This window comes from Ranitomeya variabilis, chromosome 5 (assembly GCF_051348905.1).
Source record: "Ranitomeya variabilis isolate aRanVar5 chromosome 5, aRanVar5.hap1, whole genome shotgun sequence".
Classification (NCBI taxonomy): Eukaryota; Metazoa; Chordata; class Amphibia; order Anura; family Dendrobatidae; genus Ranitomeya; species Ranitomeya variabilis.
Window position 1 is genome coordinate 35,897,251 of NC_135236.1, and position 13,362 is coordinate 35,910,612.

At 41.5% G+C, this 13,362-nt stretch overlaps 1 protein-coding gene across 1 annotated transcript in view; it reads right to left on the reverse strand.

Moving 5' to 3' along the window:
- Nucleotides 1-6,678: 6,678 nt before the first annotated feature.
- Nucleotides 6,679-13,362, reverse strand: part of LOC143774813 (extracellular calcium-sensing receptor-like) — a 49,164-nt gene continuing 42,480 nt past the window's right edge. The window contains exons 7-10 of the mRNA XM_077262582.1: nt 11,234-12,064; nt 9,785-10,012; nt 8,227-8,350; nt 6,679-7,583 (exon numbers count right to left, since the gene is read on the reverse strand). Of these exons, the coding sequence (XP_077118697.1) occupies nt 6,679-7,583; nt 8,227-8,350; nt 9,785-10,012; nt 11,234-12,064 (2,088 nt within the window). The remainder of the gene's footprint in view (nt 7,584-8,226; nt 8,351-9,784; nt 10,013-11,233; nt 12,065-13,362) is intronic.

Genomic DNA, 13,362 nt, shown 5'->3' on the forward strand with positions numbered 1-13,362 from the left:
TTCACCACACCAATGGGTCTAAGTGAATTTAATCGCATGCCGTTCGGACTCTGCAACGCATCCGGTACTTTCCAGCGACTGATGGAATGTTGCCTCGGACACAAGAACTTCGAGACCATCCTCCTGTACCTAGATGATGTGATCGTCTACTCAAAGACTTACGAACAGCACTTAACAGACCTGGCAGAGGTGTTCGAAGCCTTATCCAAGTATGGTATGAAAATCAAACCATCCAAATGTCACCTTCTCAAGCCAAAGGTACAATACTTAGGGCACATCGTGAGTTCGGAGGGAGTAGCACCGGATCCCGAGAAAATAACTGCCATAAGGGATTGGCCAAGACCTACCAACACAAAAGAAGTGAGGCAATTCTTGGGATTAGTGGGTTACTATTGTAGATTTATAAAAGGATTTACCAAATTGGCAGCGCCCTTGCAAGATGCTTTGATAGGGCAGACGAAGAAACCTTCAAACCGAAACCCTCCTTTTCAGTGGAACGACGAAAGAGAAGACTCCTTTGAACAACTAAAGAAGGCACTAACCGGAGAAGAAGTTCTGGCGTACCCGGATTACCATCAACCTTTCATTCTCTACACTGATGCCAGCAATGTGGGATTGGGAGCGGTGCTGTCACAAAAGCAAGAAGGTCGGGAGAAAGTCATCGCCTTTGCAAGTAGAAAACTCCGGCCTACTGAAAGAAATTCAGAAAATTATAGTTCCTTCAAATTGGAGCTACTGGCAGTAGTTTGGGCTGTGACTGAACGTTTCAAACACTATTTGACCGGTGCAGAATTTATTGTCTATACTGACAACAATCATTGACCCACCTAGACACGGCTAAATTAGGTGCGTTAGAACAGCGATGGATAGCCCGGTTATCTAATTACAACTTCGTGATCAAGTATCGAGCAGGTCGCAAGAATGGAAATGCCGATGCCCTATCCCGGATGCCACACTTGAGAGATGTAGAAGAAGAAACGGAGGAGCTTGAAGAAATTGAACTACCAGCCTTTCATCAGCCCAAGGCAAAACATCGTCAGTCAAATACCTATCAGAAACAACAAGAAGTGAATTTTAATCCGTTAGCACACCATAGATGGGCTGACACCCAAGATAGCAATCCGGCTGTGAAGCTAGTGAAGGAACTATTGACTGAGCAAAGTGCATATCCCGATGAGGATGCCCCAGAAGAGATGCATCAACTCTGGAAAGAGAGAGGCAAAATGTTCCTGTATCAAGGGAAACTCTGTAGAAGATACACCAATCTGAAAACACATGAATTGGTTTGGCAGATTATCGTGCCTAAACAAGATGTGAAGATGGTCCTCGAGGCTTACCACAATGGTGCTGGTCACTTTGGTTGGAAAAAGCTAGAAGTACTTCTGAGAGAAAGATTTTATTGGGTCGGGATGAGAAAATCAATCGAACAGTGGTGTAGAAACTGTGGCCCGTGCAACCTCAGAAGGAACGATCAAAAGAGCCAAAGAGCACCACTGCAGCCCATAATCACCAAACAACCACTTGAACTGGTAGCCATGGACCACGTGAAGTTGACACCGAGCCAGTCCGGTTACATCTATGCCTTGACCATCGTGGACCATTATTCACGCTTCTTGGTAGTAGTACCTGTAAAAGATCTAACTGCAAAAACAGCAGCCAAAGCGTTCCAAACGTACTTTTGTAGACCCCATGGATATCCGGAACAGGTTCCCACTGACCAGGGTACAGCCTTTGAATCAGAGATCTTCAGAGAATTCTGTAATATGTATGGTTGCAAAAAGATCTGGACGACGGCCTATCATCCGCAAACAAACGGCTTATGTGAGAAGATGAACCATATTGTGATAGACCTACTAAAGACTTTACCTGAAACGGAAAGGAATCAATGGCCAGAGAAATTGCCTGACTTGGTGGATCTGTATAATCATGTCCCGGTGAGCTCTACCAACTGCACCCCAGCTTATCTTATGCGTGCAAGACCCGGCCAATTGCCAATCGATCTAGAAATGGGAATTCTGAAACCAGACGCAGAAGTTCAAGACTCCAATTGGGATGTCATACGGCAAAAGCAGTATCACCAAGTGCAAGAGAGTGTGGAAAGAAGCCTCCAGCAAACCAGAGAAAGACAAGAGCGAACTTTCAACCAGAATGCTCTATCAACTCCATTAAGACCGGGTGACCAAGTACTCAAGAGGAATCGTCGAACCAATAAACTGGATAATCAATGGGAAGCCGTACCCTACACAGTTTTACCAACAAGAATGGATAATCCTAAAATGTGTCTCATTAGCAAAAACGGAGGTTTAACATCTGTACTAGTGTCAAGAGACAATCTTAAATTATGTCCGGAAACGTTGAAAGAGCCAGAAGTTGTCCAGACAGAATCAGAAGTTATTCAACCTATACAGGTTCAACCAGTAAAGGAAAAAGAGGAGGAAATGACACATGTATAGGAGACTTTCCCAAAACCCTACTAACATAACATGGTGCAGTAGTGGTTCCCATGGTGGCCTTTTATCCAACACCGAACCCAATACTAGAAGTCCCAAGACAGGAAGAGGCTGACCCCGTACTACAAGAGGTTCCAGGTCAGGAAGAACAGATTCCTGATCAGAGTGATCCCATTCACGGTGGACTTGCTAACCCCATAGTGGTGGAATTATCTATAGCAGAGAGGGCAGATACTATATCCGCAGTAGACAGTAGTACACCACATAAAGAGACACCGCTATTACATAGATCCCAGTGTAGTACCCAGGGTCAATTACCGGCCAGGTATGCGGATTACCAACTATAAGACTATAGTCATTGTTATCGTTCTGTAACGTTTAAGCCCAGTACCTACAGAGACTTACCTGTATGAACTTCTTGCATATTCTTGAACTTTTATCAGCCTGGAAACACTAAATCAAAGCTCCGGAAAGACTGCTTTGTGAACTTTGCTTCCTAGTACCTTCAAGGATAAAACTGTATTAATGGACGCTATTTGAAGTGACTTTTTACAGAATTCCATTTCTTTTTGTTTCTTTGAGTGGTTTTTGTAACTTTTCATTTTTAAGACTCTGTACATATCAATTGTTATTTCAAAATGTTATCGTCCCACAGTCCCAGAGTACTGTTCTTAACTAAGGGGGAATGTGGCGCCCCTAGGGGTATTTGCCACAAAAATAGTTATTGACACCAAATACAAATATTAAAATAGCAAGACTGCACTACCATCTCCGGCCAGAAGGGGGAATTCCAGAGACTCCCCTTGATCTATTCTGGTCTGAGAAAAGGACTGGCAGTTGGGTTGAGGAGCTGAAAGTGAGAGGTCGTATAACTGAACTCCTAACAGCCCTATGACGGATTATAGGCCCGTAATACCCATAGTAGGAAAAGAGGAATAGAGAAAAAGGACATTGTGAGAACCGGGTAGCAATAATTTCTACCCAGAATAGGCGCAGAGACGGATACCGGATCCGTGGCTATATTCGTTATATATAATACAGCAACCGGAAGAAAGTGAGGTGATATCAGCTTCACCAGGGTAAGACGCAACAACAGACACAGAGTTCAGCGGTACTCCCAAAAGGAGGTAAGCCGACAAAAAGGACTCGGGTTGTCCGTCGAACCAGAGCACAGAAGAGACAGATTGGGTCGGCAGCCAGTTCAAATACAGTAGCAGGGCCATACAGAAACTGCACATAATAAGAGGTGGAAATCCTGACAGGGTCAAAGTAATTCAGAGTTCTTATACAGACTCCGGTGACAGTATTGGTTGCAAATCCCTTTTTGTTGAAGTAAACTGGTTAAACGTTTCAGCGCCTCAGTCTTTCATTTGGACAATAGCCATCGATCCAGGATCGGGGTCATCACAGCTGAGAGGACCTGCTGCTGATCAAGTAAGTGTCTGTTTCTTCATGATATCCCTTGCACTGTGCATCGCCTGAGGCCACAGCACCGGGTCAAGCCACTAGTGACATCCCCCTCAAGAGACGGACCTCTTTGATCTGGTGCTGGGTACCTTGGTCTCCCGGGTGTCACACAATGCTGCAGCAGTGCATGCAAGTGCCATCTCACCGACTATTGTATGCAACATCACCACGCACTGGAACTGCACACTGCACATGATGAAAAGGTTTTGTAAGCAGCAGAGGCCAGTGGATTAATGCCAGCTTCAACATGCCCATAAGTATCTGTCAAAAGATAAATAATAGACAGCACTGCCGACTTCACTAGATCAAAACACCTAACACATAATGTGCTCATTGAAGCTTAGCCTCCGGATCTCGGATGCTCCTCTGAAAAAACATTGAAATGCAGTCCATGTGACAAAGAAGAGAAGGCAGCACTCACCAATCCTTAAAACGGTTTGTCCTTTATTCAGTCACATAATAAATCCTTCATGCCTCAGGGGGGTGTGAAGATAGGAGTGTGCAGGCTCTGACGATGGCCATTTTGCCCTGGTATAGCGCTTCTACGGGTCAGTCAGCGCGAAACGGCCATCATCAGAGCCTGCACACTCCTATCTTCACACCCCCCTGAGCCATGAAGGTTTTATTATGTGACTGAATAAAGGACAAACCATTTTAAGGATTGGTGAGTGCTGCCTTCTCTTCTTTGTCACATGGAATGCCCATAAGTATTCTGGGCAGGCTCTGCATATGAAAACTGAAGAGGGGGCATGGATGTCTGACATTTGTGCGATACTCCAGAACTTTGTGGACTCCACAAAGGTGTTGAGAGGCGATGACGCCATAATCAGAGCAAGATTCCTGCTTCTGTGCTGACTTAAACAGTCACTGCTCACAACTAAGGATAAAGCTTTACATGCAAACCAGATGGAGACAAAGGAAGACATGAGACAGGGAGATACAACCCAGCCTATCCTCATCTCATCTACTCAGTGCGGATTGGGTAACAATAAGGAGGTGGAGACTAAGGAGGAGGAGGAACAGGAGCTGGTTGCTAGCACAACAGAGGCTAGTACCCACACAAGCCTTTCCAGTCTCGCCTTCTGAGCTGAGCAGGGGAATAAGGAGGAAGAGGTGAAAGAGGAAGCGGAGATGGAATGTAGCCATCATGGTGGAGACAGGGAAGTGTTCTATGTAGGGAACTTGGCACATATGGCTGACTTTCTGTACCACTGCCTTTCCATGACCCTTGCGTTACATTCATCTTGGCCAAATAAGTGTAGGGTTGGTTCACCCTGCTAGACCCCCTTTTACAAGGAGAACCTAGTATCTCTCCTACCTGAGATGGAGAGGTCTTCTAAAATGGTGCTATACCATAAGGCAAATGTGGAAAATATGTTGAAAATATACCCATCGGACAAATCTAGTGGTAGGGGAATGCTTCCTTGCCCAGCCAAGGAGAAAAGGTGAGCGAGTCACACATCAGGTGCAGTAGAGGCCTGTGTACACTTTCAAAGGTGTGGGCCAATTATATGACACTCTCACATCATCCAGGCTCTGTTGGTCAGGTAGTTTTGACAATGAGAGAAAAGTTCCTCTGTGACATTCAACTATTAAGTCTCAAAGCTAGACAACTGACATTAGCTATCCCTCTATGCCTTGTAGGTGTTGTGCTGCCCTGCTGCTAGCATCTTGTGTGAACGGGTTTTTACTGCTGCCGGGGGAGGGTCAGAACAGACAGGCGCTTTTGCTTGTAAACAGAAAATGCTGACAGACTCATCCTGATTAAAAGTAGCTTTTCCACACCACCAGATGATAACAGAGCATAAAGTGCTTTTGATCTTCAATATTTCAATGAGGACCTACAGTTGTTGGCTTCAAGGGTCTATGGATGACTTAACATTTTTTCTTGGGTTTACACTTTGTGAAGAGATTTTATGAGTGTAGGAGTGCATCAACTACACTTTCTTAATGTTTTAATGAGATCCTCAAATTGTTGCCTTGAAGGGTCTATGGATGACTGGATGACCCTCCTTATAATTTTTTCCTGGCTTTCCACTTTATGAAGAGCCTTTGTGAGTGTCGTAGTAAATCAACTATACATTCTTAATATTTCAATGAGGCACTCCAGTTTTTGCCTTCAATGGTCTATGGATGACCCTGTTTGTGACTTTTGGCAGACTTTTTTACTGATTACATAGCATTTATAAGTCCAGGAGATCCACTACATGACAATTAGAAAAGTGTATAAGGCCCTTCTTTATGTATAATACAGGGTGTATCTGAGTCCCTCTTCAAACTATTTTTTGGCAGTTCTTTCTTCCTTCATAAATAACACTGAAATTTCCAATTCTTTTATAAAAATTTAAAATATTGGTTACTTCAATTATTATTATTTTTTACATCATTTTACAATGTCGATTTTGAATGTTTTATTGTCAGTCTTTAAAGTGGAGCAAACATATGACACCATTGTTCTCAGTAGTGATCTGGGAATCAGAGATATTTTTGGGGTCTTCCCCATGTTATTCTCCTTCCATTAAGCACTTTTTCCATCCATTTCAACATTTTCACTGCCCCCAGACCTCTTTGTAGGGTCTGCCGGAAATATGCTTGGATTTGATCATACCAGCATTAGAAATTGCTCAGTTCAAGTAACGAGCATCCGAGCATTTTAGTGCTCACTCATCCCTAATGTTGACATTTATAAATTTTTACAATTTTTTAGTTTACTTAACTTAAAACATTTACAAAAAATATTTAAAAAGTCTTGTTTTACGATTTAATATCTGTCCTTTTTCATGATATTAATTTTGGAGTTTAAATTTGGCCTGAACAGTATGATAAAACATTTGGGTAGAAACATGCAGATCACCAACGCCCAACTAGAGGCCAAAATGGCAAAGGTTTCCATAGCAACTGTGTACTTTCCCTGTGCACTGAGAGAGGCTGGGATATAAGATATCCAGACACTGAGGAAGGATAACATGCTGAACGTGATGTATTGTGCTTCATTGAAGCTATCAGGAAGTCTTCGAGACAGGAAGGCGACAATGAAACTAATGGTGGCAAGAAAGAAGAGATAACCCAACATGGTCCAGAAGGCGATGGAAGAACCTTCATTGCATTCAACTATGATGACCATAGATTGAGTATGGGTGCTGTACTGTGGGAATGGAGGTGCAAGGAGTAACCAAGATAGACAAATTACAAACTGTAACAAGAATCCGATGAAAACTATCATGCAGGAGATTTGAGGTGTTGCCCACTTCCGTAGATTGCTACCTGGTTTGGTGGCCATAAATGCTAAAACAACCATGACTGTTTTAGCTAAGATGCAGGAGATACAAAGAGCAAAGACCATACCAAATGTGGCTTGACGGAGCAAGCATTTTTCTGGTTGGGGATATCCGATGAAAGCCAATGAAGAGAGAAAACAGAAGGACAAAGATATTAAAAGGAGACAACTAAGAGAGTAATTGTTGGCTTTAACAACTGGACTGGATTTATATTGAAAAAAAAGTCTCAAAATAAAATCAGGGGCCAGAGAAGATAGCACGCTGATAGCGGTTACAGAAGTTCCAAGTGGATCTTCAAAAGAGAGGTATTCTATAGACTTGGGAATGCAGGTGGATTTTTCATTATTGGGCCATTGATCAAACGGACACTTAATGCAATCAATGGAATCTGTAAGGTAGGATAAGCAACATTATTTAAACGTGATATCAAATGACAATCTAATTTGATTAAAGAACAGTAGCTAATGTTAGTATTAAATAATAGTAGTACACAATGTGGCTAGTCAAGTTAATATTTTCTATGAAGAGGTGGAAAATTACAATTTATGCTAGATTCAGTTTTATAGACTGCTTTCCACTAAGCAGTATGGGGTTTCTGCTGCAATCATTGAAGAGCTTAATTCAGACAGGAATACCGAGAGAGCTCCAATGTGACCATTCCCTTAAACTAAGCCAAAAAAGTCACTGTCTGGCCTCCATCCTGGCAGTATTCATCTTTTCCAGACGTGAACAAAACACGGTCTACAAATCTAAAAACATGAATACTGTTAGGTGGCCAGACAGTGATTTTGTCAGCTTCATTGAATGACTCCATCGGGCTGTCAGAATCCAATTTTTGAGGGATTATGTCAGAAACCACAATGTAGTGCTGTAAGGAAAGCACTCTATTATTGTAAACTAAGCCTTACCAAGTGTGTGATTTTCAGAGAATTTGATAAATTTTCATTTTGGACATACTAATTTGTCGAGATTCTATAATCTATAGTTGCCTTTTGCCTAGACATGGGGAAACAATGTAGCTAATAACTTACTTGTGCTATTAGTGATTGCTCCATGAGGGCAAGGGACACACTCAAAGCAGCATGCAGGTTGTCCGCTTCTAGCTGCTTTCCAAAATCCATATGGACAGCTCTGGCTACAAACTGACAAAGGGACCTTTAGAGATAAAGTGGGGAAAAAAGTATTTAGTCAGTCACCAATTGTGCAAGTTCTCCCACTCACTTAAAAGATAAAAAGATGAGAGAGGCCTGTAATTGACATCATAGGTAGACCACAGCTATACCAAACTCCACTATGGTGAAGACCAAAGAACTGTCGAAGGACACCAGAAACAAAATTATAGCCCTGCACCAGGCTGGGAAGAATTAATCTGCAATAAGTAAGCAGCTTGGTGTGATGAAATCAACTGTGGGAGCAATATTAAGAAAATGGAAGACTTACAAGACCACTGATAATCTCCCTCGATCTGGGGCTCCATGCAAAATCTCTCCCCGTGGGGTCAAAATGAGCACAAGAACAGTGAGTAAAAATCCCAGAACCACACAGGGGGACCTAGTGAATGACCTGCATAAAGCTGGGACCACCGTAACAAAGGCTACCATCAGTAACACACTACGCCACCAGGAACTCAGATCCTCAATGCCAGACGTGTCCCCCTGCTATAGCCAGTACATGTCCGGGCCCATCTAAAGTTTGCTCAGAGAGCATTTGGATTATCCAGAAGAGTAATGGGAGAATGTCATATGGTCTGATGGAACCAAAGTAGAACTGTTTGGTAGAAACAAAACTCATCATGTTTGGAGGAGACAGAATGATGAGTTGCATCCAAAGAACACCATACCTACTGTGAAGCATGGGGGTGGCAGCATCATGCTTTGGGGCTGTTTCTCTGCAAAGGGACCAGGATGACTGATCTGTGTACATGAAAGAATGAATGCCGCCATGCATAGTGAGATTTTGAGTGCAAACCTCCTTCCATCAGCAAGGGCATTGAAGATGAAATGTGGATGGGTCTTTCAGAATGATAATGATCCCAAGCACACCATCAGGGGAATGAAGGAGTGGATTTTTAAGAAGCATATGAAGGTACTGGAGTGGACTAGGCAGTCTACTGATCTCAATCCCATAGAAAACCTTTGGAGGGAGTTGAAAGTCCATGTTGCCCAGCGACAGGCCCAAAACATCACTGCTCTAAAGATCTAGAGATCTGCATGGAGGAATGGGCCAACATACCAACAACAGTGTGTGCCAACCTTGTGAAGACTTACAGAAAACATTTGACCCCTGTCATTGCCAGCAAAGCATATATAATAAAATATTGAGATGAAGTTTTGTTAATGACCAAGTACTTATTTTCCACCATAATTTGCAAAACAAATCTTGCCAAATCAGACAAGGTGATTTTCTGGATTTATTTTCTCATTTTGACTCTCATAGTTGTGGTCTACCTGTGATGTCAATTACAGGCCTCTCTCATCTTCTTAAGTGGGAGAACTTGCACAATTGATGGCTGACTAAATAATTTTTTTCCCACTGTACAAGGTAAATAGATAGATAGATGGACTCTGCACTTACTATCGTTTCTCTTACCTGATGATCCTCAGTCGCCCACAGCAACAAACTTGTGTTAATGGTGAAAAACTGATTAGTGGATGCTGCAGTGTCATAACTGCCAACCTTGACCTGTTGTATGGAGCCTTCTGGGGTCAGCTGCCAGTTCACAATGTCATAGACAGCAGGGGGATCTCCATTCTCATCAAAATAAAGTTCTCTTCCACCACTTAGTTTTAACCTCACGTTCTTCATATAATAAAGGAGCTTCAATATGTGGAAAAACAAGAAAAATGCTCAATACTGTAAGATAGATTTTGCTTACGTGTCTACATAATTACATATTTACCAGTATCAAGAGTAAATCTATATGGATGCAGAGGTTGCTGTTTCTCATGATACCTGGTCTGAGGAGGCAGATCGGTCATTTTTCAACATAAGATAGCACAAGTATTATAAATGGCTCATGATTGATGAAGGGAAGAAATTAGTAAATCTGCAAAATTTTCAATTCAGCAGAACGCTCGAAATTGTCAGGGAAATTTGATTTGCATCAAAGTTATTTAATGGAAATTGAATGTTCCTTATTTTGTTCTGGTCTGCAAGAAATGTTGCATCCAATGACCAAAAGAGATATGATTCTTAAAACTTGGCGTTTATTTATCATCATATTAAAAAGCACAGATATGCATATATGAGAAATCCCAGTGCAAGGAATGAATCCTACATGTTTCATCCTACACGGACTCAATCCACGATTAAGACCATGTAGGTTGAAAGAGGTAGGATTCATTCCTTGCACTGGGATTGGATTTCTATACTGTCGGAACCAGGGCAGCTCCGTGCGCCGATGACCAGCCAAGGAACCTGGACATAACGGGGTGAGCTGAGCATTTTTCTTTTTATTATGTCCTGGGGTTTCTCTAGATGCTAGAGCATAATAATTATATTCACATCACGAGTTACCAGCTGCCACCTCGATATCATGTGTGTCCTAGTCTCTCATATCTTCTTTGGCAATCTTGACTTTGCACCAGAGCGAATAGACCTCAAACGTACCAATGTTAGGACCTCATCGCTTTATGAAATGTGTCACACTAGGTCTGGTAAGTACCTTGAACAACACGTGCCATGACAAGTGAGGCATGCTTTCATGACCAAGTTAAAATAATAGAAGAAGACATGGGAGCTTTGGGCAGCAGGCTACAGTGGAACAAGACATGAAGTGAGTATTTTTTCCCCAATATTTTACTTTCTACAGCACAATTAACATAAACTCAAAAGGACTGAGCTGGAAAAAAAAATAATTCTGGAGAATTTTTTTTTTGTAAAATTCAAGGTGAGTTAAATTTACTTCAAACAAATTTGTTCATTTCTGGTTAAGGTGTTTTCCAAAATTGTCACTGTTTTCCATGAGCAGCAAGTTACACCTCTAACCAAGAAAGAAGGTCGGACAAGCATTAGAGATGTGTACACTATGAGAATTACCTGCCAAGTGTGCAGTAGATAAATATCTGGACATCTGTATTGTGACAATGGACCTTGCATCAGACCACAGTTATTCAGATCTTCCAATGCTTTTGCAACAACATGGACTGCTGTGTAGACATTGTATGTTGTTCGTAAGTTGGAGACATCAGTAAAGCTACTCTTGATGTTTTCCAGGTTCTCTTGACCTGTGCAATCATTTAGAATGGTATTTGAAACATTAGTCATGTTACTTCCAAGGGGAAACTTGCAATTAAAAGCTTGTTCCCAAAATATTTTTATCCAGTCTTTTTCCAAAGATGAGTTTGGGTGAACTGCTTTCAGGAACCTGCCAAGTCCAGGAATACTTCCACTGTAAAAAGCTAGGCCAATGGTGCCAGATAGGAGCCTTGAAAATTTCTCAATAGAGTGAAAGCTAGAGGTAGACCAAGCTTCACTGGCTACAAAGGTTTTGTTTGTGATGTTTTGTCTCAGCATCTCTTCTAGAACTGGAACAAGATCAACATCTGTGGAGAAGATAATGATTACTTTGACATTAGACTCCTTTATCACCTTCACAATTCGAGGAGCATTGCGGTCTGGCTGATTCATCATGATGTTCTCTGCAAAAGCCACACATGCTCCACCTTTTATTATCTCCTGTCTGACCATCTGAATTCCTTGTTGACCATAATCATTATCCATAGCCAATAAACCAACCCAGGTCCAGCCAAAATGCAAGACCAGTTTAGCTAGTCCCAAAGATTGGAAAGCATCACTTGGAACAGTCCTAAAGAAAGAAGGAAACTTTTTATGATCACTCAGTTGATGGCTTGTTGAATAGTGACTGATCTGTTAAGAAAAAACAAACAAACAAAGATGAAAAAGATGACAAAAGTTGCGTACTAAAACTATAACTACTATAAAACTGCTCCTTATGTAAAAGAATATAACTACTATAATACTGCTCCTAACATATAATAATATAGCTATAATACTGCTCCTACGTACAAAAATATACAGCTGAAACTAGAAGTTTACATACACTATGTAAAAAGACACATTTGCATGTTGTTCTCAATATCTGACATGAGATCAGAATAAACCTTTCTCGTTTTAGGTAAATTAGGATTACCACAATTATTAATATTTGCCAATTGTCAGAATAATGAGAGAGAGAATGTTTTAAGGCATTTTTATTACTTACTGCAGAGTCAAAAGTTTACATACACTAAGATTACTATGCCTTTAAACAATTCTGTATAAAATAAAACCAGGTTTTATTTTATATTGTCATGGTGTTGGAACCTACCTGAGCACCATAAGAATAAAGGCAGTGCACACGTTTTTCATTTAATTTAAACAATTCTGGACTGCCCGTATGATGATGTCTTGTGTTTGGAGCTTCTGATAGGCTTTTTTGGACAACATCTGACTTCAGACAGAGAAACACACCTGTGGATGTATTTTAATACACACCTGAAACACACTGCTTCTTTGTGTAGCATCTTGGGAAAGTCTAGAAAAATCAGCCAAGATATCAGGAAGAGAATAGTGGACTTTCACAAGTCTGGCTCATCTTTGGGTACAATTTAAAGGTACCTGAAGGTGCCTTGTTCATCTGTACAGACAATTATATTCAAGTACAAACAAGATGGGAATGTCCTGCCATCATACTGCTCAGGAAGGAGATGGGTTCTGTGTCCCAGAGATGAATGTGCTTTGGTCCGACATGTGCATATCAACCCAAGGACAAAAGCAAAAGACCTTGTGAAGATGATGGCGGAATCAGGTAAGATTGTGTCAATATCCACAATGAAATGAGTGCTGTATCAAGATGGGCTGAAAGGCCACTCTGCCAGAAAGAAGCCATTACTCAAAAAGAAACATAAAAAACCCCCAAACTAATGTTGGCAAATGCAAACAGGAAGAAAGACTGTAATTTTTGGATACTTGTCCTGTGGTCTCATGAAATTAAAATTGAACTTTTTGGTATAATGACCATCGTTACATTTGGAGGAAAAAGGGAGAAGCTTAGAAGCCTAAGAACACCATCCCCACTGTGAAACACGGGGGTGGCAGCATCATGTTGTGGAGTTATTTTGCTGCAAGAGAAACTGGTGCACTTTCCAAAATAGATGGCATCATGA